This window comes from Sus scrofa, chromosome 3 (genome assembly GCF_000003025.6).
Source record: "Sus scrofa isolate TJ Tabasco breed Duroc chromosome 3, Sscrofa11.1, whole genome shotgun sequence".
Classification (NCBI taxonomy): Eukaryota; Metazoa; Chordata; class Mammalia; order Artiodactyla; family Suidae; genus Sus; species Sus scrofa.
Window position 1 is genome coordinate 79,951,894 of NC_010445.4, and position 26,758 is coordinate 79,978,651.

The 26,758-nt window shown below is 42.2% G+C and overlaps 1 protein-coding gene and 1 long non-coding RNA gene across 6 annotated transcripts in view; one reads left to right on the top strand and one right to left on the bottom strand.

Annotated features, from left to right (window-relative positions):
• Positions 805-26,691, top strand: FAM161A (family with sequence similarity 161 member A). Of its 3 annotated transcripts, none has more exons than XM_003354802.4 (7): positions 805-1,223; positions 10,527-10,753; positions 13,845-15,011; positions 15,347-15,514; positions 17,588-17,687; positions 24,957-25,111; positions 26,158-26,691. In XM_003354802.4, exons 1-7 carry the CDS (start codon positions 1,017-1,019, stop codon positions 26,294-26,296), a joined length of 2,163 nt encoding a protein of 720 aa, XP_003354850.1. In that variant the 5' UTR covers positions 805-1,016; the 3' UTR covers positions 26,297-26,691. The 3 variants fall into 3 exon arrangements, with proteins under 3 accessions (XP_003354850.1, XP_003125149.1, XP_020943141.1); XM_021087482.1 differs by lacking the exon at positions 805-1,223 and adding an exon at positions 8,476-9,557; XM_003125101.4 differs by lacking the exon at positions 15,347-15,514 and having other exon boundaries at positions 900-1,223.
• The window catches only part of LOC106509807, a 70,836-nt gene continuing 56,404 nt past the window's right edge, over positions 12,327-26,758 (bottom strand). The window contains exon 7 of one of the 3 annotated variants that reach the window (XR_002342682.1): positions 12,327-12,408. This is a non-coding gene — a long non-coding RNA (uncharacterized LOC106509807). The remainder of the gene's footprint in view (positions 12,409-26,758) is intronic. The other 2 variants (XR_002342692.1, XR_002342699.1) reach the window with 2 other exon arrangements.

Sequence of the window (26,758 nt, forward strand, 5' to 3'; positions counted from 1 at the left end):
GTGCTCACGCTCTAGACCAGGCGAACAAGAAAGGCTTGGTATGATGGGCTCAGATCTCAGAGGTTCCAGATATGGAGCGCCGCATACTTAACTTTGTAGTGGTGCGGCAGGTTGAAGGGCCAGGCCTGGGAGGAGGCGGAAGGATAGGGCTGGGGAGGTTGCTGCAGCCTCAGTCTCAGGAAGTAGGGGCTTAGGTAGCTGAGACTGCAACATGCTCGCTATTTTAAGGCTAGGCCCCTCTTACCTGCGAGGGGTGTAGAGCGAAGGCGCCTGCGAAGCACCCAAATTCCAGGTGGGAAAAGTTGATGCGGGAGTGGTGGAGAAGAGGCTTGTCTGTTGTTATCGCTGGGAGCTTGCACACTTGGACCCCACCACTATAAAGCTAATGAACCCAAGCAGCAAACACTGGGTTCATACACCCGCACTGTCACTCACTGGCGAGGTTCTACCCAACTCTGGGCTTTCATTGGTCAGGCGGAAAGTATCGCTAGCCGGATTCGTTGACTTCTGCCAGCTCTCAAGTCAATCAGAGTAGAATGTGAGGCACTCCCTTCCATTCACCCGCTCCACCTCGCGGGAGCCATGTTAGCTAGCGGGGTGCAAACCTTGCCACAGGCCTGAGGCCGCAACACAGTAACATCCCCAGTTTTCCTGTGCCACCGCCGTTTCCTCCTAACATGTTATTTCAATGAATAAAAATGCGCTCCCCCCATAAAAGAGTAACTCATTAGTATAATGTGAGAAGTCTGCGTTTAGGCGGCGAAGCGCAAAGGGAAAGAGGTGCCTTGTTCCGTCCGCCAACGCTCTACGCCAGCAAAGACTCAGTCCTGATTCCCACTATCCAGGAGGCTCCGGGGTTTCCCGAAGCGTGCGCGGGTTTTGAGTGACGTTTGGTCGCTCGCGGCCCCTGTAGCGTCCCTAGTTACCAGGCCCCTAGTAACCACCACTCCAAGCCAGGAGCCGCCGGCTTCCCCGCCCCAGGCCAGCGCGGGCGCTAAGGCCTCGGAGGCGCGGTAATGGCCGCCTCGCACCAAACTGCGAAGCTGGCGGCTGGCAGTCTCCAAACCCCGGTCAGTCCCAACACCGGAGCGCAGATTGCCCAGTACGAACGTAAAGACCCCTTAGAGTCCCTGTCTGCGGCCACGGCGGCCTTGGAGGAGGAGGAGGAAGAAGAAAAGGAGAAGGAAGAGGAGGAGAAGGCAGAGCGGCCGGCGCGGGCGCCGGTAATGCAGGGGCGGGACGTGGGCTGGGGCTGGGCTCAGGCGGGGTGCAGCTGGAGGCTGGTCTGCGACCCCAGTGGTGAGGCGCTGGCTGGGAAATGCGCGCACTATTCGGATCCTCCCTAACCTGGTGAGCCTGGCCCACTGCGTTCTCTCTCCTCCCACAGAAAATGCTCAAAATCGAAGCGTTGAAAAGTCTTTTAATTTTAGCCAGAGATGCAAAATTTTCTTGGAGATTTACGTTTCTCTATTTCTAGAGAGTGCAAAGTACAGAACTTTACTCCTTATGCTCCATCGTCTGTTGGGGGTAGATACAGCTTTTCTTTTTTTTTTTTTTCTTTTCAACTTGAAAATCGATCTCATAGAGGATAACCTATAAAACGGAAGGAAATCAGCTGTGCTGTCAGGTGTGTTTTGTTGTCACCTTGATGTCCTGGTTATTAGTGCATCTTAATACAATACATGAGAGATGGTTTTTAAAACCATCCAGAGTTTAGTGGGTCGATCAGACACAGATATAGTTAAGCCTCCAGAGAAGCGAAGTACTGAGGTTCCAATAAATTATGGTTCCTCAGGGTAGGGTGAGACAGTCTTTTCACTGATCAATTTTCAGTGTCAAATGTGTTGTGAACCCCTGTCCACCAGGTCAAGTCTGCCATCTGCTCTATTCACTTAAAAGGTGGGAATCTTGAATTTTACCTAGCAATCTGCATATATAAACCTCCTTAAACCCAGTTAAAGATTTTTTTTTTTTTTTTTTTTTGCTGCACCCAAGGCATGAGAAAGTTCTCAGGCCAAGGAATCAAACCCCTGCCATAGCAGTGATGACTGGAGATCCATAATCCACTGTCACAAGAGAGCTCCATAAGATTTTTAATACGTTTTGTCCAAACTTTTTCAGATTCAAAATGTTGTGGTCTAGGGCTGATAGAAATCACTGGATATTTTGGATTTCTAATCTCTTTAATCCACACTGTTAATGAGAAAATCTGTAGCAACACTTTTTATAGGTAGTATTTACCAACAGATAAACTACTTGAGGTTATCCAGAGTAATGCAGATTGAGACCATGAAGGTGAACCAGGCCAAGCGACCTAGTACCAAATTCACTCACAGTAACGCTTTCCCTCAACACAAATTTCAGTAGCCAACAAAGGAGACAAAGTCACGAAGGGAAAGGACTCCATATGGATAGAGAAAAAGGATTTGGAGTCCTGGGTTCGGATCTTTTCATTTGCTAGTTGATTTTTTTTTTAAGTATATTTGATTTACAGTATTGTGCTCATTTCTGTTGTATAGTAAAGTGACTTAGTTATACACATATACATTCTTTTTTAAAAAATTAATTTTCCTAGGGCTGAACCCGTGGCATATGGAAGTTCCCAGGCTAGGGGTCAAATCGGAGCTGCAGTTGCCAGCCACAGCACAGCAACACCAGATCCAAGCCGTGTCTGCGACCTAAACTGCATCTTGCGGCAACACTGGATCCTTAACTCACTGAGTGAGGCCAGGGATTAAACCTGTCCTCATAGATAGTAGTCGGGTTCTTAACCTACTGTGCCACAACACAAACTCCAATATATTCTTTTTTAAATATTCTTTTCCATTATGGTTTATCCAAGAAGATTGGCCAGTTGATATTAAGATGTAACTTCCTTCAATCTCAGTTTCCTTATCTGTAAAAGAACTATAATAACTGTCTCTTTCTTGTCTCACTGGACTGTTATGAGAACCAAATGAGAGAATGTATGTCATAACTAAAGGATAGTTTGTGTAAATTAATAATAACAACTGCCAGTGGGACTGTCATTTGAACAATTCTTCCAAAGATTCTGCATTGGCTTGCTGTGGTAGCGGAGTCAGTCATTTCTACAGTTGCAGGTATACTTCCAGAGTGCCCTGATAAATTGCAAATTTGTATTACAAACTTATCACCTGAGGAAAGATTAGTTTGTTTATCTAATGAGCTAGTTTGCAAGGGACAGGATCCTACTGAAAAAAAAAAAAAACAGAAAAGAAGGAAGCTAAGTTACAAGTCTGACACTGTTCTGAGACCACCATACTTGAAGGATCCCAAAGCAAATCTGAACAAGCTGCCACAGTAATAGGCCTCATAGTCAGGGGGCACTGGGGTTGGTGAGCAAAGCACTGAAAAGGCAGGAATGAAAGTACAGGAGCCAAGCTTTGCCTTCTTCACAGTTTGGGTTGGGTTTCCACCTTGATTTTTTTTTTTTTAATTTATCTTATTTTTTGGCTGCACTGGTGGCACATATAAGTACCCAGACCAGGGAGCAAAACTGCGCTACAGCAGTGACAACAGTGACAATGCTGGGTTCTTAACCTGGTAGGCCACCAGGGAACTCCCCTGCCTTGATTTTTTTTTTTTTTTTTTTTTAAGGCCACACATGTGTCATATGGATGTTCCCAGGCTGGGGGTTGAATTGGAGCTGCAGTTGCCGTGCTATACCACAGCCACAGCAACACAGGATTCGAGCCACATCAACGAATGATGTTGACTCACTGAGCAAGGCCAGGGATTGAACTGGCCTACCTTGATTTTTTTTTTTTTTTTTAATATTTTTAAGTCCGCTCCCATGGCATATGGAGGTTCCTAGGCTAGAGGTCTTGCCGCCTTCACCACGGCCATAGCAATGCGGGATCTGAGCTGCGTCTGCAACCTATAGCACAGCTCACGGCAACACCAGATCCTTAACCCACTGAGCGAGGCTAGGGATCGAACCCGCAACCTCACGGTTCCTAGTTGGATTCGTTTGCGCTGCACCACGATGGGAACTCCAGCCCTACCTTGATTTTTAAAGGTTAGTTTGTCTCATCTTTGTCTTGTGTAAAATGGAGTAAACTCAGCTACTATAGCCACCACACAAAATTGATTAGAGAACCAGCTGTCACAGTAGGTCTCTTTCTGTCCTTTAATTTGCCAGAGTGAACCCCCTTCCTCACACACACCCCCATTCCACCTTCCCCTGCCCCCGAGCACACACACACACACACACACCCATGTTCCTTATGTTCCCTGAGTCTAGCCTTAGTTGGAAATCAGTTCATAGGCCTTGCTGTGTGATTGATTATGACATGCATAAAGCATTATTCTGTAATTCACAGTTAAAATTTCACTGACTTTCTCTTTTTCAACAAATACTGAGCGTTTGTTGCTAGTCACAAACTATCTAATAGTGAATGAAACAGTCATAACTCATGTTGTCACAGTGCTTCCAGTCTGATGGGGAAGTTAGTAAAAATGAACAAATGATTATAAAATAGGAAATGTTGGGAAGAGAATTAATAGGTGACTGTGATTAAAAAAAGTAATAAGAGGGAACCTACTTCAGTGAGTGAACACTTAAGCCAATGTCTGATAGAAGAGACAGTGCAGCCATTTGAAGAGTGGAAGTGGGAAAAGCATTCCAGGCTGAGGGAGCAGCATATGCAGGGGCCCAAAGCTAGGAAGAGGGGGAGTTCCCATTGTGGCTCAGCAGTTAATGAATCTGACTGGGATCCATGAAGATGCAGGTTTGATTCCTGGCCTTGTTCAGTGGGTTAAGGATCCAGCATTGCCAGGAGCTGTGGTGTATGTCGCAGACGTGCCTCTGATCCCACATTGCAGTGGCTGTGGTGGTAGGCTGGCAGCTGTAGCTCTGATTCAACCCCTAGCCTGGGAACGCTCCATATGCCGCAGATGTGGCAAAAAAAAAAAAAAAAAGTAGGAAGAGAAAGAACTTTGGGTGATTAAGGATCCCAGAGAAAGCCAAGGGACTGGAGAAGAGAGGGCAAGGAGAGGAGAGACGAGTTTGGAGAGGTAAGCTAGACCTGATGGGTCAGGGCCTTACAGACCAAGGTCAAAGTTAGTGTTTATTGTAGGCGCAGTGAGAGGTCCTTGAAGACTTTTAAGAAATCTGTCATGTTCCTATTTACATTTCTAAAAGATGATATTCTAATGGCTTTGTGGAGAATGATTGGGGGTTTAACAAAAGCAAGGAGACTCGGTGGGAGGCTATTGCAGTAAATCAGGTGCTCAGAGTCCAAGGGAGATGGTAAGAAGTGGACAGACTGCATAGGACTTACTGTTAGATTGGCTATGAAGGCCAAAGAAGAAGTCAAGAACACTCACTCCCGGATTTCTGGTTTGACCAGCTGCATGGAGGATAACGTCATTTACTGAACTGGGGTAACTTGGGGAAGAATAGGTTTGAAGGCTGCATGGGAATCAGGGTTTCTTTCTTTTTTTTTTTTTGCTTTTTAGGGCCACACCTGTGGCATATGGGTGTTCCCAGGCTAGAGTCGAATCTGAACTATAGCTGCTGGCCTACGCCACAACGTGGGATCCGAGCAGAATCTGCAACCTACACCATAGCTCACAGCAGCACCAGATTCTTAACCCACAGAGCGAGGCCAGGGATCGAAACTGCGTCCTCATGGATGCTAGTCCACTTCGTTAACCACTGAGTCACAAAGGGAGCTCCCTGTTTGGTTTTTAATTTAGTATTAATATTCACAAAACATTCTTTTTCTTTTTTTTTAAAGTTACTTTTTTTTTTTTTTTTTTTTTTTTAGGACCCCACTCATGGCATATGGAAGTTCCCAGCTAGGGGTTGAATCAGAACTGCAGCTACTGGCCTACACCACAGCCACAGCCACAGCAACGCCAGATCCGAGCCATGTCTGCCACCTACACCACAGCTCACAGCAGTGCCAAATCCTTGACCCACTGAGCAAGGCCAAGAATCGAACCTGCGTCCTCATGGATGCTAGTCAGATTCGTTTCTGCTGAGCCATGACGGGAAGGCCTAAAGTTACATTTTAATTATGGAAGTAATACAGGAAGTTTAAAATTTCAAATGTTATAAATAAAGCTTAGGCCCTTTTAACACTTCTCTCCTGCCAAAAGAAAATCTGGCTCCCCCTTCCCTCCTCCTTGGTAGCCACTGTTTTAAAACTGATATATATTCATAGCTGCCAGCCTATGCCACAGTCACAGCAATGCCAGATCTGAGCCATGTCTGCGACCTACACCACAGCTCACAGCAACGCCAGATCCTCAACCCACTGAGCGAGGCCAGGGAATCAAACCAGCAACCTCACGGTTCCTAGTCGGATTCATTTCTGCTGTGCCACAATGGGAATTCCCCTAACAAATCACTTTAATACAAAAAAAATTTTAAATAAAAATTCCAGAATTTTAGATGATACTAGATAGACTGTAATACAAATAATTATGAGTGCTGATTACTAATGGAGCAATATGTGTTGGAAGAAGTCATCATCTAAGTAGGTCAAACCAATCTAGGGAAGATTATCTGCTAATCTAGTGGCTGCGTGTTCAACACTCTACAAAAAGCTCAACAATTAAAGGGAAAGGGGGCTAATTTTAGGCTCTTGGGAAATAAAGTCCTTAGCCTAGGTTATTTGATCTACTAAAAGTTTCCTTCTGTGTGGAGACAACTAAAAATGAAATTAGAGTAGGAAGTCGCTTATTAGCCATTTATCTGTTTTAGGTAAAACACTGAGATCAGTATATCTGAAAATTTCAGCCTAGTGTTACCAGTATTAAGCTGAAATGGAATGAACACGGTGCAGAAGGCCATGCTTTAGTGTAATTATCAGACCTGCCATATCTCTTCAGAAGTTGCTCATCCTTCTATGTCTTTTTTTACACAGTTTTTTCGAGTTCAAATACATTTCATCTTTTTTGTGAAAATGATTATTATGAGGCTTTTTTTTTTTTTTTTGTCTTTTTTTTTTTGCCTTTTCTTGAGCCGCTCCAGTTCCATATGGAGGTTCACAGGCTAGGGCTCTAATTGGAGCTGTAGCCACCAGCCTACACCAGAGCCACAGAACTGTGGGATCTGAGCCGTGTCTGCAACCCACACCACAGCTCACGGCAACGCTGGATCCTTAACCCACTGAGCAAGGCCAGGGATCAAACCCGCAACCTCATGGTTCCTAGTAGGATTCGTTAACCACTGCGCCATGACGGGAACTCCCAAGGCTTTTTTAAAAAAGGATGTTCTAAAAGAACAAAGGGAAGAGCACATGGATACTTTTGTCCAAAAACTGTTTTTTGTCTTTTTAGGGCCATACCTATAGCATACGGCAGTTCCCAGGCTAGGGGTCAAATTGGAGCTTTAGCTGCTGGAGTACACAACAGCAATGCCAGATCTGAGCTTTGTCTGCTACCTACACCACAGCCCATGTCAACGCCAGATCCTTAACCCACTGAGCAAGGCCAGGGATTGAACCCACATCCTCATGAATGCTAGTCAGATTCATTTCTGCTGAGCTATGATGGAAACTCCTAAAAACAGTTCCTTGTAGTATCCACCTATTTAAAGATGGATTTTGAAAAATAGTTCCTTTCTTAATGCTCAGTGGAATGTAGCTCTTTTTTTTTTTTTTTTTTTGGTCCTTTTTTTTGGCAGGGGCCGCACCCACGGCATATGGAAGTTCCCAGGCTAGGGGTCAAATCAGAGCCGCAGCTGCTGGCCTATACCACAGCTCACGGCAATGCCAGATCCTTAACCCACTAAGCAAGGCTAGAGTTTGAACCTGTGTCCTCATGGATGCTAGTCAGATTTGTTTCCACTGAGCCACAACGGGAACTCTGAATATAGCTCTTTAGAGCAGCCAATATGTCTTTGACTGCTTCAGTCCTTTGTGAGAGAATGTCTTTCCTTGGTGTTTTTTAAGCTGGACATTCATTCATCCAACAAAAATTTATTGAGTGTCTGCCACTGGCCAGGCACTTTTCCAGTCATTGGGGACACAACTGTGAACAAAGCTGACAAATACTTGTTTTTGTGAGACTTACTTTTTGGTAGGGGGCAGGCATATGATACACAAATAAGCAGAGATATGTAGCATGTCAGTCGGGGGTGAGAGAAATAAAGCAGAAGATGGAGGCTGACAATGAGTCAAGAGGGGGAGGTTGTAATTTTGAGTAGAATGTCAGTGAAGACCTTGCTTGGAAGCTGACATTTGAGTAAAGATCTGAAGGAGTGAGCAGACTTTCCCCTAGTCAGAATGAGGTATTTCTTCTGTGAGTTCTCATGGTGTCTGAAATTGTCATGTGTGGTCACTCATCTGTCTCCTTGCTCAGCAGGGAGCTGCTCGTGGGCAGGAAGCAGTTGTGCTGTCTCATTTTGAGTCTGCTATCGATTATTTATCTACATGTTCTCTCCTAAACTACCTGGAAGCTTCTCAAAGGTGCAGTTTTTATCTGATGTGTATCTTTCAGCAGCTAGCTGAATGCCGTGTGTCCCTCAAAACTGAGTGAGGAAATTAATAGAACACTCATTCCCACAGCCAAGAAGGCTATGGTGAAGAGCAACTGCAGAAACAGCATCAGGTAGCAGACAATTCTCTTAATTGAGTTGTATGACTCTTAAAGCAATTCTCCAATTTATTTGGTAATACATTTCTGCACACTAGTTCTACTAAAAACTTGTTTTCCTGCGTTCGTTTTCTCTAAGTTGTCCCAAGTGATACGACCCTGGCCTCCTGTACTGTTTTTAGCCCATTAAAAAGTTATATCTATAAATATGACTGACTCCTGAATTTTCCTGTTGGGAGACACCCCTCAGATTTATTTTCTAGAGTTTCATCAGACTGAACCTATACTTTTCTATGGCAAATATGCCTTTTTCATTTTGAGTATCCTTCAGGCACTAGGCTAATTTAAAACCATGGTCAGCAGCCTTTTATGCATATAAGTAATTTCAATTGTTTCCCACATGAAAAAATATTAAAATTTTTGTATTTGTATAGAATGTGGGGTTTTACCTCTTTAGTTGTTTGAGCTAAAAGAACTTTGAAAGGTTTGTGAGAGGAAAGAGGGGAAAAGATCAGTCGTACCCTTGCAGGCATGTAAATAGAATAGCCCCCCTCTGCTTTCTTGTTCTCTTATCTACCCCACAGTCCCTGTCATCCATGGCAGCTACTGTTTTTGTAGCCCGGGGGAGTGGCTGTTCTGGAAGTCCCTCCCACCCCTTCCCACACCCTCCTCCTCCCTCCCGAGGTATCCCCCAGTATCCAGGAGGGCATCTTCCTGGCTCCTTGATAAGTCCCTGAGCACTCTGTTCCCTCCATTCCCTGTGCCACTGTCCTCTCTTCCCTGGCACACCCTGGGGCCCGCGCAGCAGGAGCCCAGCTGGGGGAGGTTGCTCGGTTTGCAGCAGGAGAAACTGTGTTCCCCTTCATCTCAGGTAAACCTACACTCAGAAGGAGCCTCTATGAAGGGTGGGTTGGGAGTTCCCGCTGTGGCACAGAGGGATCAGAGGCATCTCTGCAGCACTGGGATGGATCCCTGGTTGGCACAGAGAGGTAAGGATCTGGTCTCACTGCAGCCGTGGAATGGTGGCTTATATCTGATTCCTGGCCCCAGAACTTCCATATGCCTTGGGGTGGTCAAGAAAGAAAAGAGAAAGAGGAGTTCCCGTCGTGGCACAGTGGTTAACAAATCCAACTAGGAACCATGAGGTTTCGGGTTCGATCCCTGGCCTTGCTCAGTGGGTTAAGGATCTGGCATTGCCGTGAGCTGTGGTGTAGGTTGCAGAAGCAGCTCGGATCCCGCGTTGCTGTGGCTCTGGCGTAGGCCAGCGGCTACAGCTCCGATTCGATGCCTATCCTGGGAACCTCCATATGCCACAGGAGCAGCCCTAGAAAAGGCAAAATGACCAAAAAAAAAAAAAAAAAAAAAAAAAGAGAAAGAAAGAAAAAGATTTAGTTTTATACTTTCACAGTGTATGGGTTAGTACATGATCTGGGAATCTAACCATCCTTTATAAAATAAATGAAATAGCATTTATTTTTGGGCAACTTGGTATCTCTCATTCTGAATAAAATGTCATTAAGAGAAAATGTATCTAGCTACAAGTAGCTTATAATCCATTATGTACAGAGTCCACATGTAACATATAACCTGATTAAGGGGACTTTTAAAATTTAAAACAGCCTTGGGGGAGTTCCTGTTGTGGCTCAGTGGGTAACGAACCCAACTAGTATCCAGGAGGATGTGGGTTCCATCCTTGGCCTTGCTCATTGGGTTAAAGATCTGATGTTGCCTTGAGCCATGGTATAGGCTGCAGATAAAGCTCAGATCCTTCATTGCTGTCACTGTGGCATAGGCCAGCAGCTACAGCTCTGATTTGACCCCTTGCCTGGGAACTTTCATATGCTGCAGGTGCAGCCCTAAAAAAAAATAAAAATAAAAAAGCAGCATTGGGAATCAGTGTCAGCTTAATTTGGTTTTCAATTCCAGACATCATATAACATTTTTTTTCCTCCTACCAGGCTGATTTTAACACCGACGTTTCTGGGGTGAGTGAACAAAAACAGGATTTTGTGAACTTTTCTGATATTTACTACTCTAATGAAGAGTATTTCAGGAAACTAGAAGAGCTGAAGGCTGCCCACATGGAAACTATGGCCAAGTTAGAGAAAATGTACCAGAATAAACTAAATTTAAAGGAAGTTCAGCCAGTGGTCACCAGGGAAGAAGCTGCTAGTGTCTCTTCTAAGTAAGTTTGTACATAATGTTATTTGTGGAATGTAAAATAAAATGTGTACCTAAAAGTGCAGAACAAAATTATTTCAGAATATTTTCTCACAAATATTCCCCACATCCCCACTCCCCCTTTCTTGGCTTCTCAGCAGCATATGTAGTTCCTGGGCCAGGGGACAGATCCAGGCTGCAGTTTTGACCTAAGCTGCATCTGCAGCATGGCTTGATCCTTAACCCACTGTGCCAGGATGGGTATCGAACATGTGTCCCAGCACTCCCAAAACACCACCAATGCCATTGTGTCACAATGGGAACTCCGCAAATATCCCTTTTAAAAAAAATTTTTTTAAATTCTTTTTTGGCAACACCGTGACATGTGGAAGTTCCCAGGCCAGGGATTAAACCTGTGCCACAGCAGCAACCCAAGCCACAGCTGTGATAATGCTGGATCCTTAAGCCACAGAAGCACAAGGGAACTCCATCCCTTTGTGTTTTTAGTGATATACAGAAGTAGAATTTTATTCAGGTTGTTTGCTGGCCTATCGACCTACTAGGTGGCTTCTTGCTTTGAGGGTCATTTAGTGGCCATTTGGTCCTTCCTCTCTGACCCACCACTTTTAAGACTTTATCAGAAATATTTAGTCTGGGCCATTTTCAAATGATGAGTATTAAAATTTAATTTTAAAAGCTCTTTATAGTTAACATGAGCTTATTAAAGATAGAGTATGAATTGTTCAGGACTAAGGAATAAATCTGGGAGTTCCCACCATGGCCTAGTGGTTAATGAATCTGACTAGGAACCATAGGTTGTGGGTTCAAATCCATGGCCTCAATTAGTGGGTTAAGGATCTGGCATTGCCATGAGCTGTGGTGTAGGTTGTAGATGCTGCTCGGATCCCGAGTTGCTCTGGCTGTGGTGTAGGCCAACAGCTGTAGCTCCAATTAGACCTCTAGCCCAAGAACCTCCATATGCTGCAGGTGCAGCCCTAGAAAAGACAGAGAGAGAAAAAAGAAATCTTGATTTAAGTTTTCAAAAAATAGTAATTTTTGCCGTAAACTTGCTTCTTTTGAAACTCGAGGCAAGTCCCTTAACTCATCCACTTGGTTGGTGCTAATTTGCATCTCCCATGTGCCAGACTGTGCCTGGGCACTGAGGAGTCAAAATTAAAGTGCCCTCAAGGAAGTCCAAGACTAGCTGAAATCCAGAAATACAACACAGTGTAGCAGAGTGTTAGAGACAGAGGAAGAAGCTGTTGATTATGTCAAGATGTCAGTGGAGGGATGCAGGTACTTGAAGTGTCCTGTGTTCAATCTTAAAGGGGAAATGGCTGAAGCAGATGTAGGAAGCAAGGAATGGCATTCTAGGCAACAGAGCCATGTGTGCAAAAGCACTGGTGCCACAGAAAACTGTGTGAGGAACTTCCCATGATTAGATCTGACTTAAGAGTGGCGACAGGGGAGGGAGAGGCAAGATGTGAAACTAGAAAGGTAGACAAGGGCTAGTCCTCAAGGGCTTTATAATCTAGACTTTGTAACAACAAATTGTAGAAAAGTTTCTGGAAGGGGCATAAGGTGGTCAGATGTGTGTTTTATGATAGTGACTCTGGAAGATGTGTGGAGAATTCAGTAGCGGTTGGATACAAGGCACCTCTGCCGTCTCAGCTTCCTCCCCTGTAAATGACAAAGTCCAATTAGATTGTTTATAAGGGAGTTCCCGTCGTGGCACAGTGGTTAATGAATCCGACTAGGAACCATGAGGTTGCGGGTTCGGTCCCTGCCCTTGCTCAGTGGGTTAACGATCCGGCGTTGCCGTGAGCTGTGGTGTAGGTTGCAGACGAGGCTCGGATCCCGCGTTGCTATGGCTCTGGCGTAGGCCAGTGGCTACAGCTCCGATTCGACCCCTAGCCTGGGAACCTCCATATGCCACGAGAGCGGCCCAAAGAAATAGCAAAAAAAGCCAAAAAAAAAAGATTGTTTATAAGCATCTCGCAGTCTTTCTTCTAAAAAAAAAGCGATAATTTTCACAAGCCCTAACCAGCTCCTATTTTCTAACTTTTTTTTTTTTTTGGCCGCACCCTTGGCATGTGTAAGTCCCCAGGTCAGGGGTCAAACCCACGCCACAGCAGTGACCCAGGCCACTGCAGTGACAGCAGCTGATCCTTATCTTGCTGCACCACAAGAGAACTCCATCTAACTGATTTTATCTTGATCTTAGAAATTATGTAAATCTATTCTTTTTTTTTTTTAGAGCTGAACCTGCGGTATATGGAAATTTTCAGGGTAGTGGTCAAATTGGAGCTACAGCTGCGAACTACACCACAGCTCCTGGCAACACTGGATCCTTAACCCACGGAGCTAGACCAGGGGTTGAACCTGTGTCCTCATGGATGATAGATTAGTTTCTGCTGAGCTTCAGTGGAAACTCCCAGAAATTATGTAATTCTTTTTTTTTTTTTTTGTCTTTTTGCCTTTTCTAGGGCTGCTCCCACGGCACATGGAGGTTCCCAGGCTAGGGGTCTAATTGGAGCTGAGGCCGCCAGCCTACTCCACAGCCACAGCAACTCGGGATCCAAGCCTCGTTTTCAAACTACACCATAGCTCACAGCAACGCCAGATCCATAACCCACTGAGCAAGGCCAGGGATTGAACCTGCCATCTCATGGTTCCTAGTCGGATTCGCTAACCACTGAGCCATGACGGGAACTCTGGAACTATGTAATTCTTTTTTTTTTTTTTGGTCTTTTTGTCTTTTTGTTGTTGTTGTTGTTGTTGTTGTTGTTGTTGTTGCTATTTCTTGGGCCGCTCCCGCGGCATATGGAGGTTCCCAGGCTAGGGGTCGAATCGGAGCTGTAGCCACCGGCCTACGCCAGAGCCACAGCAACGCGGGATCCGAGCCGAGTCTGCAACCTACACCACAGGTCACGGCAACGCCGGATCGTTAACCCACTGAGCAAGAGCAGGGACCGAACCCGCAACCTCATGGTTCCTAGTCGGATTCGTTAACCACTGCGCCACGACGGGAACTCCGGAACTATGTAATTCTTAATTTTTATATTTAGTCACATGCAACTGAAAGAGTAACCTAATTACTCCTTTCACTTACTTAGGTCTGTATCAGAAAAGAGCTATTGTCCTGTCTCGTTAATGACATCGGTTTCAGAGCCTGATTTAGGTGAGTCTTCCTCCTTGGTTGTATATTCCTCTGAAGATGAGTCACCCAACTTAGAAAAGGAGTATTCTGAGAAAAGCAGAATGATGACCTATGCCAAGGAGCTCATCAACAACATGTGGACCAACTTCTCTGTTGAAGATTATATTCAGTTTGAAGATGCTGACTTGCCAGCACTTGAAAAAATAAAAAAGAAACCAAAAGAATGGGTTCCAAAGATCACAATACCTGAGCCTTTTCAAATGATGATTAGAGAGCAGAAGAAAAAGGAAGAGAACATGAAATCTAAGTCAGATGTTGAAATGGTACATAAACTGCTTAAAAAACAAGAAGAAGAATTAGAGTGTAAGAAAAAATTCCGAGCCAATCCAGTTCCTGCATTCGTTTTTCTTCCCCTTTATCATGATGTAGTCAAGCAAAATGAGGAACGGAGGAGGTCTATGAGGGAGAAATACAAAGAAGCTCTTTTGGCCTCACAAAGGCCGTTTAAGTTTATGGCAAGAGAGGAACAGAAGCAAGCAATTCGTGAAAAGCAGCTAAAAGACTTTTTTAAGTCTAAAAAGAAAACAAATCGATTCAAAGCCAGACCTGTCCCTCTATCTACTTATGGTTCAACTGTCAAAGACAAGTTAACAGAAGATGAGTTTTATAGAAACATTAGGACACAGCGGAGAGCCCAAGAGTTATTACAAAATTCATCCCCTCTGCCTTGCAGTCCAGCTCGCAGAAGTTTTGCTGCAAGGAAGCCCAGGTGTCCTGAACAGGCTGAAAGGTCAAAGTATAAACACAAAGTTAGGTGCCAGACTGCTGACTCTGAAGACCTTCCTGAGGGATATCAGAAATACCACTCGGAACAGAAATGTCCCAAACTCCTAACAGTCTGTGAACCGTCTGACCTTCATACAGCCTCACATGCCTCCACTAAAAGAGAGAAAATTCTGGCAGACATTGAAGCAGATGAAGAAAATTTAAAAGAAACACGTTGGCCTTATCTTTCTCCAAGGCACAAATCACCAGTAAGAAGTATGAATGCAAAGCCTGCATCTTGTAGCTACAACCCTCCAATGCCCACAGTGTCCTCTAGGGGAAGAGAGCAAGCCACAAGGTAAATAAGCGATGCGGTACTGATTCATGGTTGCTATTGCTTTTGTACGTGGAATTCGAAAATGTGAAGTTATTATATCTGGTAACATACTTTACTGTGTAATATAGAACATTTGCCAAAGGGTGTTCTTCTAAGAAGTGATATATTTTCCATTTTATGAATCTTTGGGAATAGAAATGGTTATAGTCAGCCTATTGATTTCTAATTTTACAAGTCAGATCCTTCTCAAAAGGTTGCCCCTTTTTTTCAACCTTTGAATTATCCTGTGTTAAATCTTTGCTAAACAACATTCTCATTGGCTTAAAGTGAATTAAGCCTTAGTTTGTTGCCCTCAGGAGATCACTTGAGGAAAAGAAAATGTTGGAAGAAGAGAGAAATCGGATCCTAACTAAGCAGAAGCAAAGAATGAAAGAATTGCAGAAACTTCTGACAACCCGGGCTAAGGCTTATGACTCACATCAAAGTCTAGCTCAGATGTCTAAATCCAGAGTAAAATCTCTCAGGTATCACGAGAGAGTCCTGACCCTCCAGATCATTGGTTTTCAAACTTTTTTTAATCAGTGGACCCAATATGTGAACAGATTAAGCATAGTGTTAGTATTTCAGTTTCTGGATCCAAGTTACCATCAGTTACTTAGAGTTAACTTACACACTCACCCTCACTCCTTTCCTTCATGGTAAGAACAACATGTATACTCACCCCATGGTGAGGACCATGATGCCATGTTGATGAACATTTTATATTGTGGCCATAGTTCATGGTTGTAATCTTCTATCAGCGTCTAAACCTTTTCATTATATTATTATTGCACAGTACGGTACTGAGAAAAATCTTGATTCACACAGAGCTCTCTCTCTTTTTTTTAACAGCTTGCCATGTAATCTCAGAATATTCGTCCATACAAAGATATGTCAGAGAGCTTTGTTCTAAGTTCTGCCCAAAATCTGATAGCACAAATTAACACACTGATGTTAATTCACAGTTATGTGATGGGTCAGTTGACATGTGTTAATGTTTAGGGGTATGTGTTACATATTGGAATTCTACAGTACAAAGTTTGAAAATCAGTGCTCCAGAGGAACATTTTTATGTTGCAGCATAAAAATGTTCATATTTAAGTAGGAAAATATCTCCCCCAAAGCTGGGTAAGTAATATGATGTATTAATTTTTGGTATGATTTATAAGTACCCCACAAATCTATATTTGTTTTAAATTATGAGTATTCTTTCTTAAATGTATATTATATATAGTAATTATATTCCTTTATAATGTATATTATGTATATATTTCTTATAACGTATATCAATGTAATTCATTGACAAAAGGAGCTTGATTTGATGAACTTGAGCAAAATATTTGTTTTTTGTTTGTTTGTTTGTTTTTTGGTCTTTTTGTTTTTTTAGGGCCGCACCAGAGGCATATGGAGGTTCCCAAGCTAGGGGTCTAATTGGAGGTGTAGCTGCCAGCCTATGCCACAGGTCACAGCAACACTGGATCCTTAACCCACTGAGTGGGGCCAGGGATTGAACCCACAACCTGATGGTTCCTAGTTGGATTCATTTCCGCTGAGCCACGATGGGAACTCCTGAGCAAAATATTCTTTTTTTTTTTTTTAGGGCCACACCCACAGTATAGGGAGGTTTCCAGGCTAGGGGTCGAATGGGGGCTATAGTGCTGGCCTTCACCACAGCCACAGCAATGCCAGATCTGAGCCGTGTCTGCGACCTATACCACAGCTCACAGCAACACCAGATCCTCAACCCACTGAGTGAGGCCAGGGATCAAACCTGTGTCCTCATGGTTACTAGTCAAATTTGTTTCTGCTGAGCCACAATGGGAACTCCAAGAAAGATATTCTTTAGAAATATTTACTTATTCATGCTTAGAAAGTAAATTGCATTTTCCATAATACTAAAAATTAGGCATAATTATTACTTTATTGTAGAATTATTTTTATTAATCCATGAAGTCTTATGATCTTGGTGGAGTTAGTATATTTTACAAAGAGAAAAATAGTGTAATTTAATTCATTATAGGATCTTGTTGTAAAAGTGCACTTACTGTGAATTGATGTATCTTGGTTCCTGTTCCTCTATAAGTTGTACTCCCATAATCCCCACTTCTCTGCTGCCCTGCTCCCATTTAATTATTTAACTTTGCCACCAACCTATAGGCGATCTCATTTAGGGAAAAACAAGAGAGCGAGGTCCTGTTTTCAGAAGAAATTCCTTAAAGAAAATATATCTAATTTAGACTAAGTTTTCTTGGTTTTATATACTTATAAATGAAATAGAGGGCATTCATTTATCTCCTCAGGGTAGTTTGAAGCCCCTTAATACATTATGTTTTGAAAATTTCAGAAACTTCAAAGTACCCAAACTGTTCCTGGAATAAAAAAAAATACATGCTCTGAGAATGTAGGATTTTTATTCTGCATTCCATAAACATTTACCAGTCTAGAAAAGAAATTATGATAAACTGTGCTCATAATTTCTGATTTTTCATCTAAGCTAAATGTTATGTGTGCAAGTTCTTATTTCTTTTAAAAATTCCATTCCTTTTATTTGATTTTAGAAAGAGTGAAAAGGAAAGGATGAGAGAATATCGGCAAGAACTAGAAGAAAGAGAAGAAAAATTAAAAAACAGGCCGCTGCTATTTGAAAGAGTTGCTCAGGTTGTGTTTGTTGGAATTTAAGAGCTATTGTCAACTTTTTTTTTTTTTAAAACATCTCTAGCTCCTAATTTTTATAGTCCATTCTCCTATGTATTATATAATTTACCGAGACATTATTATTTCTGTGACAGCTTCATCAAATCAGTCAAGTAAGTAATTTTGCTTAAATCTGAACACTGAGTCTTGATGAGGCTTATAAGCTTGATAAAAAACATGCTGCTAATCCAGTCATTCTCAAAGTAATAGCTTTTCAACCTGCTTTTAATGGCTAGTCTTTTTTCAGTACCAACTTGGCCAATGTTAAGGTGAGGCTTTATGATATGAATTGCAAGTCTTTGAAGAATTAAAAATGAAACAAAATGGCTAATTGAATCAGATTTATTTCTGCCAGGGTTTTTTTGGTTTTGTTTAGATATAATTGACATGTAGCAGGTATAAATTTAAAGTGTACAGCATGAGCTGACTACATATATTAGGAAATGATTACCACAATAAGTTTAGTTTACATCTACTGCCTCATATATTTACAAAAAACTTTTTTTTCCTTGTGATAAGAACTTTTAGGATTTATTCTCTTAGCAACTTTAGAATATACCACAGAGCAGCGTTAACTGTTGTCGTCATGTTGTACACTATGTCCACAGTACTTATCTTATAACTGGGAGTTTTTACCTTTTCTTGCTTTTTTTTTTTTTGTCTTTTGTCTTTTTGTTGTTGTTGTTGCTATCTCTTGGGCCGCTTCCGCGGCATATGGAGGTTCCCAGGCTAGGGGTTGAATCGGAGCTGTAGCCACTGGCCTACGCCAGAGCCACAGCAACGCAGGATCTGAGCCGCGTCTGCAACCTACACCACAGCTCACGGCAAGGCCGGATCGTTAACCCACTGAGCAAGGGCAGGAACCGAACCCGCGACCTCATGGTTCCTAGTCGGATTCGTTAACCACTGCGCCACGACGGGAACTCCCCCTTTTCTTGCTTTTATCCAATTCCTCCAGTAACCACAAATCTGATCTCTTTTTCTGTGAGTTGTGTGTGTGTGTTTAGATTCCACATATAAATGAGATCATATAGTATTTGCCCTTCTCTGTATGACTTGTTTCACTTAGCATAATACCCGTCTGTATGGCCACAAATGACAGGATTTCCTTTTTTAAAATGACTGAAAAAACAAAACAAAACAAAAAACAAAAAGCAAAAAACAAAGGAGTTGCCGTCGTGGTGCAGTGGTTAACGAATCCAACTAGGAACCATGAGGTTGCGGGTTCGGTCCCTGCCCGTGCTCAGTGGGTTAAGGATCCGGCGTTGCCGTGAGCTGTGGTGTAGGTTGCAGACTTGGCTCGGATCCCGCGTTGCTGTGGCTCTGGCGTAGGCTGGCGGCCACAGCTCCAATTAGACCCCTAGCCTGGGAACCTCCATATGCCGCAGGAGCGGCCCAAGAAATAGCAAGAAGACCAAAAAAATAAATAAATAAATAAAATAAATAAAATGACTGAATTCCATTGCATGCATGTGTGTGTGTGTGTGTATGTGTGTATGTATAATATTTTCTTTATCCATTCATCTTTTGATGGACATTTGGGTTGTTTCCATGTCTTGACTATTGTAAATAATGCTGCAATGAATGGACATAGTGTTTTCATTTCCTTCAGTCAAATACCCAGGAGTGGAATTGCTGGATGGAATACTAGTTCTATTTTTAATGTTTTTGAGGAACCTCCATACTGTTTTCCATAGTGGCTGCGTAAATTAACATTCCCACCAACAGTACACAAGGGTTCCCTTTGTCTCCATCCTCACTAGCATTTGTTATATCTTGTCTTTTTGAGACGAGCCGTTGTAGCAGGTGTGAGGTGATAGCTCACTGTGGTTTTGATTTGCATTTCCCTGATGAGTAGTGATGTTGAGCACCTTTTCATGTGCCTGTTGGCTGTTCGAATCTCTTCTTTGGAAAAATGTGTATTCAGAGCCTTTGCCCCTTTTTAAATTGGATTATTTGGTTTTTTGCTAATGACTTACGTGAGTTCTTTATGTATTTTGAATATTACCCCTTCCCAGATAGAGGATTTGCAAATATTTTCTTCCATTCAGTAGGTTACCTTTTCATTTCGTTGATGTATTTTCAAGTGAGTCTGTAATTTTTAGTCTTATCTACAATTACTGAAAGGACTTCCCTTTTTTATTGAAGTATAGTTCATTTACAATGTTGTATTAGTTTCTGGTGTATAGCAAAGCGATTCAGTATATTCTTTTTCAGATTCTTTTCCATTATAGGTTATTACGAGATATTGAACGTAGTTCCTCGTCCTGTACATTAGGACCTTGTTATTTATCTATTTTATAAAGTAGTGCGTATCTGTTAATCACAAGCTTCTAGTTTATCCCTCCTCCCCCGTTTTCCCTTTCGGTAACCATAAATTTGTTTTCTATGTCTGTAAGAAGGACTCAGTTTTGCAGTCTTTCCCTTAAGAGAGATTTGTTTATTTCACCACAGTTTAGGTGACTAGGAGCTACTTTTTCTTTCCATTCAGTTGTCACTAAAAGACCTGACAAGTTTTCTTTCTAAATAACTTTTTTTTTTTTTTTTTTTTGGTCTTGTCCTTTTAGGGCCGCACCCGGAGCCTATGGAAGTTCCCAGGCTAGGGGTCTAATCGGAGCTGTAGCCGCCGGCCTACGCCAGAGCCACAGCAATGCAGGATCCGAGCTGCGTCTGCGACCTACGCCACACCTCATGGCAACGCCGGATCCTTAACCCACTTAGCAAGGCCAAGGATAGAACCCGCAACCTCATGGTTCCTAGTCAGATTTGTTAACCACTGAGCCACGATGGGAACTCCTCCTCTAAATAACTTTTATATCTATTTTTCTCCATCCCTCATGGTGAAATGCTAGATGAAACTTCTGTTACTTCCTATCTGAGTTATTATAATGGTATGACTGATTTGCCTGCCTTGCTCTTTGCAGAGCCACCCATTCTGTCTTCACTCTGCCATTCCCTTGCCACAGTGTTTACCCTGAGTAGGTAGTTAACCCCTGAAAACAATGGCAGTCATCCATTTTCACTCATGCCATTCTTTCCCACTTTCAATGAATGGTCCCAAGGAGTCTTGTCATTGGCTTCTCCAGACAATGCTACAGTGCTACCTAGTGGGTATTCCTGTATTGCAAAAGAAGAAACTGAAGTTGAAAGAAGGTAAGTAGTTCCTAAGGTTTATAGCTGGTAAATAACGGATCTAGAATTGAAACCCAAGACAGTCAGCTTCCAGACACTTAACACTAAGCTGTCCTGCTTTCTCCCAGAAGATAGATCCTTGAGTCTTAGCATGCTGTACTGAATCTTCTATGATCTGATCCCTCTTGACCTCTCTCTTTTTTTTCCCTTTCTTTTTAGGGCCGCACTTATGGCATATTGAAGTTCCTAGGCTAGGGGTCAAATTGGAGCTACAGCTGCTAGCCTGTGCCACAGCCACAGCAAAGCCAGATCCAAGCCTCATCTGTGACCTGCACTGCAGCTTGCAGCAATGCTGTTTCCTTAACCCAGTGAGTGAGGCCAGGGATCAAACCTTCATCCTCATGGATACTAGTCATGTTCTTAACATGCTGAACCACTACGGGAACTCCCCTGTTGACCTCTTTAGTTCATCTACCCCTGAGCTCCCTCCAACCCCTACTAAGAATACTTTCAGGGCATACGAGACTACTGTTTTCAAACTGGAACTCTCTATTCATGCTGTTTCTCAGCACCCTTAGAGCCTCTTCCTATCTTTCCTCTTAATCTTTTAATGCTTAGTATAAAATTACATTTTTCATTGTTTCCCCAAGTTGAATTTTGGGTGCCTTTTCTTCAGTGTTGTTGTTTGTTTTTATTCCCCCCGCCCCCCAGTGGCATGCAGAAGTCCCTGGTCCAGAGACTGAACCTCCACCACAGCAGCAACCTGAGCCACAGCAGTGACAACACCAGATCCTTAACCCGCTTTGCTACACGAGAATTCTTTGTCTTTGCTCTTACCACTTTATGGAAATTATCTTTTTAATGCTCTCTCTTCCCTTTCAGATACTTTTTTTTTTGCCGCACCCTAAACATGTGGAAGTTCCCAGGCCAGGGATCGAACCTGTGCCACAGTTGTGTGCTGTGCCACAGCTTGTGGCAAGCCAGATCCGTAACCCCCTGCACCAAAGGGAACTTCCTCAGCTAGTTACTTTTAAAGGTGTTGTCAAATCTTTGTATTCCTGGCACCTAGCACCTAAGGTAATTTATGGCACAGAGGAGATGTTAACATTTGTTGAACCCAAACTCGTCTGTTTTCTTTCTGGGATTAGCCCAGGCTGAGAGCAGTAGTCTAATGTACTAGTGATCAGTCCCAGCATTAACAGGCAGTTTTGCCATGCTGTGAATCCCTACTCTTTCTAACTACCAGAGAACTTAAGCGGCAAAGTAAGTGCTGGCTGTGAAATTAAACCCGTAAAGAAATGTTAAATATTGAAAACACAGTTTAGTTTTATAGTTTATACTTCTTCTACCGCTTTTGGCGCACACACATGCTGTTCCCTTTCCCCAAAACACTTTTCTCTCCCCATATATGTTCTACCTCCGGTGAGGACTGGCTTGTCACAAAATAAGTAGTTAGTTAGTTCGTAATTATTAAATAAAAGAAAGAATTACTGAACTGAACTTAGGCTTATAAAAATTAAGAATTTTTTTTTCCCTTCAAACTAGGGAATGGATCGTAGACCAACTTTCGTCATTACTTATTTTGGTTTCCTGAAAAAACAAAGCTTTTTTTTTTTTTTTTGGAGAGTCTTAGAAAAGCAAAATAACTACACGGTTATTTGAACTATGCCATTTATTTCATAGTCTTTACAGTTCTTTTGCATGATGAAATTCAAGGGGGAGGAATATTTTTCTCAGTCAGGAACAGTTATACTATTCACCCAGATATAAAATATTTAAAGATATTAAATATTTAAAACTCACTATAGTTTTGGTTTTGTTAACATAAATTTGTCCTTTTTTTCTTACAGTGACTATTGGTGCTAATTAACAGCTGTTATTTGATTAATTCACTCACAACTTTATGCATTACCCATTTATAAGTGTTCATGTGGTCTTGCTGCTGTTGAGTTATCCCCTGGCAAAGTAAGCCGTGATTCAGGACAGAACAAACCATGTTTTCTAATTTCTCAAAAATCGCAAGATTTATTTGTATTGATGTTAAATCAAGTTTTAAATCAAACTCTTTTTTTTTTTTTTTTCCTTTTTAGGGCCACACCTGCAGCAGATGGAAGTTCCCAGCCTAGGGACTGAATTGGAAATGCAGCTGCCAGCCTATGCCACCGCCACAGCAATGCCAGATCCCAGCCACATCTGCATCCTATGCTGCAATTTGTAGTAATGCCAGATCCTTAACCCATTGAGCCACAACAGGATAAATAAAATTCCAGATGAAGGCTTATGAGCACTAATGTTGATTAGTATCATTTAAATCTCTTTTATATTTGATTCATTTTAATCAGAATATACTCTTCTTAATGCATTCTGAGTCAGATTTGGGGTTTCTTAGTTTGCTTTTCAGTCTTTGCCATAGTTCTCATTCTCACTTGGTCTGCCTTTCAGTGCCCCAAGATCGTAGTCTTTGGATGCATTTTTACTTACTTTTCTAAAAAATGTTGTTATTCACAATGGGTGCATTTCAGCAGAAGTTTGAGTTCTTCTTTTTCAGTTTTCCAGAGTGTCAGAAAATGTGCTGGTGATAGCTTTATCCATTGTAGTCAGTCTTTGCCATTTTGCTTTCTCCCGTGGAACACTAGACTCCACTGTCCCTCCTTATGCTGGAGCCCCTGGGTTAGGAAAATAGCTGACACTGCATTGCTGAAGTCAGATTTTCAGCTTATCTTCAGACTCCAGGATGGCCACTAGCACTGAGAGAAAGCACATGGTGCAATAGAAAAGACCCAGGAAAGGATTAAGAGGCTTGGTTTTACCTCTCACTATACCTGGGGACCTTAAGCAAACCACTTAACCTCAGCAGAGAAGAGGGAGCATCTTAGTTTTCTTACTTAAATTTGTGGGTGAGGCTGAGTATTCCTCCATACCCTTTCCCAGATGGGATGCCGTTGGAACATTGCGACTGGGCCATTGCTCATCACTTTCCTTTAGTCAAAGGTCCAGGTGGCGATTGTTGGCCCTATACTTGTTCATAATCATTCATCAGAGCTAAAAGTGGACTAAAGCCAAAGCACTAGTGTGAACCCCAGTCATCTTGTGTCTGTGTAAATCCTGTGGTCTCAGGAACGGTGACAACTTCGGACTTGCTTTAGGTGTGCAAGTGTCATCACAATTCCTACAGGTTCCTAAGCCAGGAAGTAAAATCCTGGAGATCTGAACCCAGTTCTCAATTCATGTTTTTCTTGCTATATCCATTGCTTCATCAACAGAGTAGAGATAACAGCATTGATGATTTTATCATCTTTGGTGGATTGGTGATATGGCTTGTAAAGAGTAAAATTTATAGTAGGTACATAAATAACCCTATGACAACTACCACATGAACTTATTTTCAGATTTTTTGGGGGGATATCATTGTACAGTCATAAAACAGTACAGTATAAAGAATTATAGATCAAACCTCATGTGATCAGTACCTAGGTTAACAAATACAGCATTACAGCATTGCCAGCACCCCAAAACCCTGTGTGCCCCTCCCAGATCCAGACCCTCTCCCTCCCCCCAAAGCTAACCACCATTCTAACTTTTGAGATAAACATTTCCTTGTTTTTCTTTACAGTTCTATCACCCATGTGTCTATCTGTAAATAATATAGTTCGGTTTTGCCTGTTTAGGGACTTTATGTAAATGAATCATTCTATATATATTCTTCTGTGGCATGCTGCTTTTGTTTAGTGTTATGTTTGTGAGATCTGTCCATGTTGTGGTACATAGCTAGAGTTCATTCACTTTCATTGCTTTATTTTAGTCTGTTGTCTGAATAGGCCACAATTATTTATCCATCCTACTGTTGATAGGTATTAGGTTGTTTCCAGTTTGGGGTTTCAAACAGTCCTATTCTGAACATTTAAGGATGTCTCCTGGGGCACATATGTAGGAGTTTCTCTGGGCATATACCCAGCAGTGAAATTGCTGGCCAGAGGGTTTGCATATTTTCAACAACTGAGATTATTGAATTTAATTTTCACAGAAGCTTTTAACCCATACATTTTAATGGAAACTTGAAAGTTTTTTGTTCTCCTCTAAAAAGGTTTGTCTTTCCTATAGAAAAATGCAAGAATGGCAGCAGAAAAGCATTATTCTAACACCTTAAAAGCACTAGGAATATCTGATGAGTTTGTTTTAAAGAAAGGCCAAAGTGGAAAAATATTTGAGTACTTCAGCAGTCAAGAGATGAAAAGTTTCACTGAAGATAAAGAAAGGTAACATATATAAGATGTCTGAATTGTTTACCTTTGAAACATTTTTTTTACCTGTAGGGAAGCATAAAATCCTGTTCTATAATATTTGAAAAGGTCGTTTACATAATGGAATACATGTGAACTGTTGTAAAACATTCCGATATTTTAACATGTTTGACACTTCAAAATCTTGCACGGTGGTGAAATATTTTGTCTTTAAATTAAAATAATTTAAATTTCTGACTGACTGACATAAATAATGAAAATAAGGAGTTCCCGTCATGGCTCAGCAGAAACGAATCCGACTAGGAACCGTGAGGTTGCAGGTTCAATCCCTGGCCTCGCTTAGTGGGTTAAGGATCCGGCATTGCCGTGAGCTGTGATGTAGGTCACAGACGCGGCTCAGATCTGGTATTGCTGTGGCTCTGGTGCAGGCCGGCAGCTCTAGCTCTGATTGGACCCCTAGCCTGGGAACCTCCATATGCCGTGGGTGTGGCCCTAAAAAGACAAAAGACAAAAAAAAAAAAAATAATAATAGTAATGAAAATAAAAACCTACTTTCAAATGAAGTTTAAAGTGTCAATCAAGTTTGAAATATATTAGTTCTCAGAAGACTATTTACTTTCCCAATTGGTGCTCTTATAAACTTTTCATGATAAACTGGAGCTCATACTCTTTTTTTTTTTTTTTTTTTTTTTTTTTGTCTTTTTGCTATTTCTTGGGCCGCTCCCGCGGCATATGGAGGTTCCCAGGCTAGGGGTCGAATCGGAGCTGTAGCCACCGGCCTATGCCAGAGCCACAGCAACGCAGGATCCTAGCCGCTCCTGCAACCTACACCACAGCTCACGGCAACGCCGGATCCTTAACCCACTGAGCAAGGGCAGGGATCGAACCTGCAACCTCATGGTTCCTAGTCGGATTCGTTAACCACTGCGCCATGATGGGAACTCCTGGAGCTCATACTCTTAAGGAAGACTGACTACAGGATGGCATGCATTGCAGAGGGTTTGTTTACCTTTAAACAAAATCATTTTTCTTTTGAAAGATTGATAAATTTCTTCCTCTAGCTTTAATGAAGATGAAAAAATAGAAGAAAAAGAGAATGGGGAAGAAAATTATTTTACTGATACCAACAGCCAAGGTTCTTGCAAGGAAAAAGACGAAGCTGATGAAGAAAGTGGAGAAGAGAAATCTGTTGGAGAATAAAACAGAATCCATTGGCAGGGTCTCCTCTGTGCTGTGCTGCGCAGCGCAGCTGCAGTATGGCATTAAGGACATAGACGGGAACCGTCTGATTTGTGCAGAGCATGGAGCAGTCACCTTGTAGCCCGAAAGGGAAGATTCCAGCAGATTGGTCATTTGGTCAGTTAGAGTAAGGCTTGGCCTATTCAGTTCTTTAAATCACTCCACATGATCTGTTGGCAGCATTGATCTTGTATTTTTAAAGAGCACTTGAGAATCACAGTTATCACAAACTGATTCGGTATAAAAATATACATTACTTCATTATTTTCGGTGGAAAAAAAGGGCTTTGCATCGAGAGCAGAGAGCAGTAATGGGCTTTTTCTGGAGAGCATGAACCAATAAATATTTTCAAGTTATACTATTTGTTTTTCTCTGCATTACCTCTCACAAAATGAATCCTCAAACTTATTTCACTAGGTACTT

What these genes read in the sequence shown, in the direction of transcription:
- FAM161A (XM_003354802.4), top strand. Translation starts at nt 1,017, where the DNA reads ATGGCCGCCTCGCACCAAACTGCGAAGCTGGCGGCTGGCAGTCTCCAA. An exon ending in GCTGCTAGTGTCTCTTCTAA is followed by an intron (nt 10,754 to 13,844) that starts GTAAGTTTGTAC and finishes TCACTTACTTAG; the next exon opens with GTCTGTATCAGAAAAGAGCT. An exon ending in TTCACTGAAGATAAAGAAAG is followed by an intron (nt 25,112 to 26,157) that starts GTAACATATATA and finishes TTCTTCCTCTAG; the next exon opens with CTTTAATGAAGATGAAAAAA.